Genomic DNA, 7,885 nt, shown 5'->3' on the forward strand with positions numbered 1-7,885 from the left:
TACTAAACACAAACATACACGTACACATCACCATAGACACACGCATCGAGAATTAACCACCACCCGGTATAACAAAAATATAAAGTAAATCTATATAACAAGCTAAAATCACTCAAGGAAAGAGATCGTAACTGCGAATGAGCGGAAATACAACTCCCGATACATGTTCACCTTAATAAATTGACACCCGGTATATAAACTAACATTGTCATATTATCCAAACATTAGTATAAAATAGTGTTTAACAACCGACCGATTCATTTGGTTAAATTCCATAAGCTTCATATAATAAACTCCGATCGGTACTTTCGGGACACCCTGTATATGAACTTTCATTAATTATTAAAACTGAGCAAGCCAAGTAACTCGTATGTGCAATTGCAACTTCCTATGCACAGTCTAAATCACTTTTCTCAATATATCAAAAGTTGTCGCAACATCGAAAAGCACCCAATTTTTAACGATTTAAACATCACATAAAAAACCCGCCCAGTGACCTTAATTAATTATTTCCTGGCGCCTTGACTCATAAGGAACCAAAAAAGATAGCAACTTATAGGGCTACAGCCCCGCCATAAAAAGTTAAGCGCACATTGTTATAGACCCATTTTGCTTCAGGAACACCTCATATTTTCAACTTTAATAATTTATTTATTTTAATCCGCACCTCCAATATATAATTATGCCTTCACTATTAAATGCAGTTTTATATCCCAAAGCCGAATTAATACCACAATAACGTACATGTCTAACGATTCTGTCACCCAAATATAATAACTTGTCAATTTTACTCATATTCCACCGCAGCGCAGTGATTTCATTAAATCCAAATTTTAACAATAATAAAAGATTCGATCAAACCCATCTTCTGCATAATAATTCCTTACCATGAATCCAATTTGGTTTGCCAATAAAAATCCGGTCAGCTATCATTTATAATTATTTCATATATCAACCATGGAGATAACTTGGTGCATGCACATATACATATATATATATATATATGCGACTCGCTGCAGATATCATAATCCACAGATGTTTTAAAGGCAAATTATAATGACCTGACAAGAACTCCTCGAGGCTCAGACAATATTTAAGTAATCAATTAAAACCAATAATAATTAAAATGAACCACTCATAATACATATATATATATATATATATTATAGTGAAAACAATATAAATATCCCATAAAGAGTTTAAAACGAATAAAGCTCTGGAAGATAACTAAAGTTAAATAGTCACACTCAATATATACAATTACTTAATTAACTCTTACTTATACAAGGTGTCTGAAATAACTTGAACGTATTCTCAAAACTTCGTTATCATTTTATTGAGGATGAATGATAATTACAATATACATATGCATAATAAACAAAATGACCATACCTATATATACGGTGGTACGATAATACACACATCATACACTACATAAACCAAGTATAAACGCATAATGAACACCCAGAAATAATTACATAGATACACGCTCCTTAACAAACACACCATAAAATTATATAACAATAGTCACTTAATATACCCGGTGATACAAAAATACGCGCGTTATAAACTTATCATCTACACAATGTTTAATCAGTATCTGACTATTATAGACATATTATCCACCCAGTAACACGCAAATACACACACTCTATAAATAATTTATATACATAATGACCCATTAGTACGCACAAATAAAGCACTCTCAATAAACCTATTATAAACTTATTACAGGCATATTCATATATTAACATACACATAATCAATGTATCATATACATGGTAACGCAATAGTTTCGGATCTTATAACTAATTCATACATATTCCAAGCGTATCACTTAAATTACACACTCAACCTCTCACAATATAAACTTGTCTTAAATTTATGCATTTATACACACTTACACACTCCTCATCCATCCATTGTAAATATATCACGGCATATTACATGTGCATTTATACCATTATTACATATATATAAATATATAAACCTTTACTACTAGTTATAATGATATACATACATACATATAGTTATATAATAGCGAGTTTAACGTCTGTAGACTAATTTAGATCTTGTAATCCACGAATAACATTATGCGACATCATAGATAATTGTTAATTAATAAGTTAATTAGCGTAATGCTCTCGTATCTCTACGATTATTTAAGTACAACGCTATAATACAATGCGGCGATAAGTAATTAATCAGATAAGTTATCGTAACGCTAGTAATAATTGCGATATATCTAGAAATAACGATATAGATATTATATTATAATGCTAGTCCCGAAGCTTCTAGAACATTCAGGAACCGCCGGATCACGTGAAAATTTCAGACAAACACCGTGACCGCTTACTATTGCCCGGCTCGTGATACCCGTGACAAACAAGCATGACCAGGATCGGACCACGTTGCGCGCGCTATAATTCAGAAGGTGGGAGCCCTCAGCGACCACGGGTATATAAACGGGAGCACCGTGTGCTCAAAAATCAGAGTATTCAGTTCTCGCCTAGACAGTTCAGATCATTAGACAGTTCAGATCATATTTAGTATTCGGCTTTCGCCCGACAGTAAAATCTGTTGTACGGTTCGTTCCGACCATTCAGTTTTCGCATAATCAGTATTCGATCAGCAGTCAATACTCGATTCATACAGTACCCAGTAAATTCATTGTACGTACAGACAGTCATTTATACGATTTAATAATCGGTTATCCTTATAACATTCAATCATACATACGCTCTCGCAAGTTTTCGCGCAGTGTAATTAATATTATATCTTCGAATCAGTGGTTTCTAGTTCATTACGGTATTATTCACACAAAATCATTAATTCAGAGAGACTTCGAGACTAGCATATCGCGAATACTATTAATTAGCCTTCAGTTCTTACGTTTACTGTCGTATAAATCTATTCTTGATTATTTGTATCCACTGTTACTATTATATTTCCTTTCTCTTTATCGATTTCCACGGCGCTCACAATACATATCGAATTCTATCTATCACTTTTAAAGATATTTTATCTAAATTTTCGTTTGCAGTGAATTACTTCTATCAACAATATAAGCGTATTATCTTTTCATCTCCATGCAATTGTTAATGCCGCCTATCTATAATATCGTTTACGCGTCCGAAACCAGTCTGTGCGTGAAATCATAGTCGAAGGAAAGTTCTATTAACTAATGTTGTAATACTAATATTGTAGATCCACATTCTTGTGTACACCCGCGTTACAGTGTGCTTCCCAGTGGTTCCTGTAACACATAACAATTTAGTGAAGTGAGTACGTTGTCGTAATTATTAAGATATATTCGTGTAATCATTAATCATATTGTTTACGTGTAATTACTCGAAATATACATACTTGTGTCAGTTCGCGGCCCCTGTCCATTCCGGGCGTCGGTCATCTTTTCGGTGTCAATTCTTCTCGCCGTTAACCTCTCGCGTCTATACCTGTAAATATAAAGACAAGCTTTCTATTCTAATTTTAATATTGAAATTATCGGGCAAATTAGTGCTACTTATCTGACGAGGTCATCCTTCCTTCAAGCCTACTTCGGGCTCTCTCTTTCATCCTGCGGCGACGCGCGCCTCCTCCAGGGCGTTCTTGTATTCCCTATAGCTTCTTCCTATATATTTTTTTTTTTCTCTTTTCTTTCTTTCTTTTTTTTTTCTTTTCTTTTCCCTTATCCGCTCACCAGTGGCAAGGTCCGCGACGTCCGCCTTGACATACCCAGAGCCTCAGATATCTGTAACTTATAATCGAAGAGATTAATATTTTATTCGGACGTCTTCATAGGGAATGTCATTAGACAGAGAGCGATAACCATTCTTACCTACACCGTAGGGCGCCTCCTCCAGGGCGACCTACATCCTTCCTACGTAGTGTGCCTCTTTCAGGGCGATTCTACGTCCCTTCTAGCAGTGCGCCTCATTCAGGGCGGCTCTGCCTTCATCCTTCGTAGTGCGCCTCCTTCAGAGCCGGACTACCCCTCTCTAGGTCGCACGCCTCTCTCAGGGCGAACGACTCTCTTCTCCGAGGAGCGCCTCTTTCAGGGCATTCCGCCTCCTAGCGTGCAGCGCGCCTCTGTCAGGGCGATCTGCCTCCTCTCAGTCCACGAACCGCGCCTCTGTCAGGGCGTCTCTCACAATTCCTCCGATCGCTCTTCTTGATCTAAAATATAGAATAAATATTAAATTAAAGTAAACTCATTAAGGCTCACCCTGTCCCCGCAACCCGTCAGATAAGGTCAAGTCAACTCGTTTACCAATTTACTTTAACGCGTATGTTTTTTTTTTTTCCTTTTCATCACTCGCGTTACTATTACTAACCCCAGTCTATACCCCTCCGCGTATTCAACTATGGCGTCGATTATGATTTCGCTTACCTTCTTAGCTGCGTCATGGGTCGGTCACGTCGAGCAGGGCGTGCTCACCAATTGAAGCGCCTCATCCGGTCACTATACCAAGGCGGCTCCTACCTGACGGTCCGAACAGCTGCGTCGCCACCAGGTAGTCAGAGCCCAGCATCCGTCGGGTATTTCACTTACCCTCCACCGGGAACCCATACATCGGAGTCATCAACCCCCGACCAGCTACACGACGCCGTCACTCCACCGGCATCCAGTAGCAGGGTCGTCGCTTCCTCACATAGGCCCTTACCGCCTATCGAATACCGTCCGTGGCCCGTGCCCCCGCCGTTGATAGACTTCGGGATTACGCAACCGAGGATCATTTCCTCCCAGGCTTTCTTCGGGCGAGTATGCATCCTGTCGTCCGCTGAAGCACCTATCAATTCGCCTCCTGATAACCGTCCGTGATTTAATTGTCTAATCGTCTTGAAAAATATAATATAACTGTACATATATGTTTATTATAAAATAATGATAAATACATAAAAATCAGTATACGTAAACAATCTGCATTCATTGTCTACTCACTTCACATCCTCCCTATTATCTATTACGTCCCGACCTCTAGTTTCCGGTGCACCGCTACGCTGATCGTGACAGGTTTACCGCTCGGCCACCGCGATCCGCGTACACCAACCATCGTAACCGCACCTCGCTCGCGAACGCAGAGGACGTAACAACTGGTGACAGCGGCGGGACGTAACAGTGGGTATGTACGGTGCTCCGATATGGTGTAGCGCTCTTAGAAGATCGAAAGAACACCAGAGGAATTTAAATCGAGCGTGGAAACGCATCGCGATCCGGGTAATATCGGCCTATAAAACGGTAGCATTGGACGCGGCTCTTCTACTGGCTAGGCTTCCCCCGTTAATTCTTCTGGCGGACGCGAGACGTAGAATATACGACGAAAGCTCCAGGTTGCGCAGAAAAAAACAATTAACAGCACAAAGAACCAGAGCCATTAGAACGGAGGAGATGCTCACGCTCAGAGAAGAATGGCTGGACCACCTCAGTCGGAGGGGAAATTGGGGGCGGATAACCATCGAAGCGGTGATACCCGAATTCGACTGTTGGTTGGACAGAGGCCACGGCCGGGTCTCTTTCCATCTAACGCAACTTCTTACTGGTCACGGCTGTTTTTCCGCGTTCCTGTATAAGATAAGGAAGTTAGATAATCCTAGGTGTACCAGTTGTGGTGGAGCAGTCTTAGACACGGCGGATCACACCTGGCGTATATGTTCCCGTTGGGAAATAAACAGGAGAGAACTTGTGGAAATTGTTGGTCCTGATTTGTCCCTTCGGGGGATTGTGCATGCTATGCTGAGGGGTGAGAGAGACTGGAACGCGGTCTCTTCCTTCGCCAATAGCGTGATGTGTATCAAGGAGGAGGAGGAACGTGCTCGTGAGGGAATCCTGCCCGATCCGTATCTCACATTTCCGCCTGATACTCAAGAGGAGATGGCCCAACTGGACAGTGAAATAGACTAATGGGAAAATTTCCATTCATCTTACCAATATTTAAACGAAGATAATGCTAGAATTAAAAAAAAAAAATTTAAAAATAGAATTGGAGTTAAGTTAATCAATGGGCATCAGCAGTACTCTAAATCATTTAAAGTACAGGACATTTCTGATGCCCACAGAGTAAAAAAATTCTTAGAATGGAATGAATAGCAGAGTGTATATTACCTATAAGAGTATAGTAACAAAATAATAATAATAACGGTGCCCTAGATTCTTAGTTTTTATTCTAGCAGGTTCATGATATAGAAAGAGACGAAGGCTTGACGGAAACTTCAGCTTCCAACTTCACGCACCATCGCCTCACAAATAAAGGACCTGCAGAACCATATGTTCGCTGGGTTATAATACCAAGGACTGGAACATAGAACCTCCCATGCCATCCCAGGTCCCCAATAAGTTATCCCCGGTCCCCGAGGGAGGGCCTCCAGTCGAAGAACAGGATTATCAAACAGAAGTATCTAACACAGAGATGGCTGGATAAGCCTAGCTTCCGTCCGGGTCGCGGAAGAATGCTCGCGCGTACCCGTGGCCCGGACACATGGAGAAGATAGCAGGACTTACCTGCAGTGGGCGGGTCTCAACACCCGCCCCCGGGGGGGAGAGTTTAGTTGGTAGGACCGGCCGGGCGCTTGCGCCGACGGGCCGGGTGAGTCCAACACTACCCCCGGGAGGACCCGGGGGTGTGCCTAAACGCATTCTCTCCTCCCTCCGCATGGTAAAAAAAAAAAAAAAAAAAAAAAAAAAAGGTTAGGTTAGGTTAGGTTTAACCTAACCTAACCTAGGTTAGGTTTAACCTAACCTAACCTAACCTAGGTTAGGTTAGGTTAGGTTAGGTTAGGTTAGGTTAGGTTAGGTTAGGTTAGGTTAGGTTAGGTTAGGTTAGGTTAGGTTAGGTTAGGTTAGGTTAGGTTAGGTTAGGTTAGGTTAGGTTAGGTTAGGTTAGGTTAGGTTAGGTTAGGTTAGGTTAGGTTAGGTTAGGTTAGGTTAGGTTAGGTTAGGTTAGGTTAGGTTAGGTTAGGTTAGGTTAGGTTAGGTTAGGTTAGGTTAGGTTAGGTTAGGTTAGGTTAGGTTAGGTTAGGTTAGGTTAGGTTAGGTTAGGTTAGGTTAGGTTAGGTTAGGTTAGGTTAGGTTAGGTTAGGTTAGGTTAGGTTAGGTTAGGTTAGGTTAGGTTAGGTTAGGTTAGGTTAGGTTAGGTTAGGTTAGGTTAGGTTAGGTTAGGTTAGGTTAGGTTAGGTTAGGTTAGGTTAGGTTAGGTTAGGTTAGGTTAGGTTAGGTTAGGTTAGGTTAGGTTAGGTTAGGTTAGGTTAGGTTAGGTTAGGTTAGGTTAGGTTAGGTTAGGTTAGGTTAGGTTAGGTTAGGTTAGGTTAGGTTAGGTTAGGTTAGGTTAGGTTAGGTTAGGTTAGGTTAGGTTAGGTTAGGTTAGGTTAGGTTAGGTTAGGTTAGGTTAGGTTAGGTTAGGTTAGGTTAGGTTAGGTTAGGTTAGGTTAGGTTAGGTTAGGTTAGGTTAGGTTAGGTTAGGTTAGGTTAGGTTAGGTTAGGTTAGGTTAGGTTAGGTTAGGTTAGGTTAGGTTAGGTTAGGTTAGGTTAGGTTAGGTTAGGTTAGGTTAGGTTAGGTTAGGTTAGGTTAGGTTAGGTTAGGTTAGGTTAGGTTAGGTTAGGTTAGGTTAGGTTAGGTTAGGTTAGGTTAGGTTAGGTTAGGTTAGGTTAGGTTAGGTTAGGTTAGGTTAGGTTAGGTTAGGTTAGGTTAGGTTAGGTTAGGTTAGGTTAGGTTAGGTTAGGTTAGGTTAGGTTAGGTTAGGTTAGGTTAGGTTAGGTTAGGTTAGGTTAGGTTAGGTTAGGTTAGGTTAGGTTAGGTTAGGTTAGGTTAGGTTAGGTTAGGTTAGGTTAGGTTAGGTTAGGTTAGGTTAGGTTAGGTTAGGTTAGGTTAGGTTAGGTTAGGTTAGGTTA

At 40.7% G+C, this 7,885-nt stretch overlaps 1 protein-coding gene across 1 annotated transcript; it reads left to right on the top strand.

Moving 5' to 3' along the window:
• The first annotated feature begins 5,125 nt into the window (after nt 1–5,125).
• Nucleotides 5,126–5,902, top strand: LOC140675971 (uncharacterized). Its single transcript, XM_072910560.1, has one exon. The coding sequence runs from the start codon at nt 5,126–5,128 to the stop codon at nt 5,900–5,902; it is 777 nt and encodes a 258-aa protein (XP_072766661.1).
• Nucleotides 5,903–7,885: the final 1,983 nt, after the last annotated feature.

This window comes from Anoplolepis gracilipes, unplaced genomic scaffold, assembly GCF_047496725.1.
Source record: "Anoplolepis gracilipes unplaced genomic scaffold, ASM4749672v1 Contig29, whole genome shotgun sequence".
Classification (NCBI taxonomy): domain Eukaryota; kingdom Metazoa; phylum Arthropoda; class Insecta; order Hymenoptera; family Formicidae; genus Anoplolepis; species Anoplolepis gracilipes.

Coding starts and splice junctions, on each gene's coding strand:
- LOC140675971 (XM_072910560.1), top strand. CDS start 5,126: ATGTACGGTGCTCCGATATGGTGTAGCGCTCTTAGAAGATCGAAAGAA.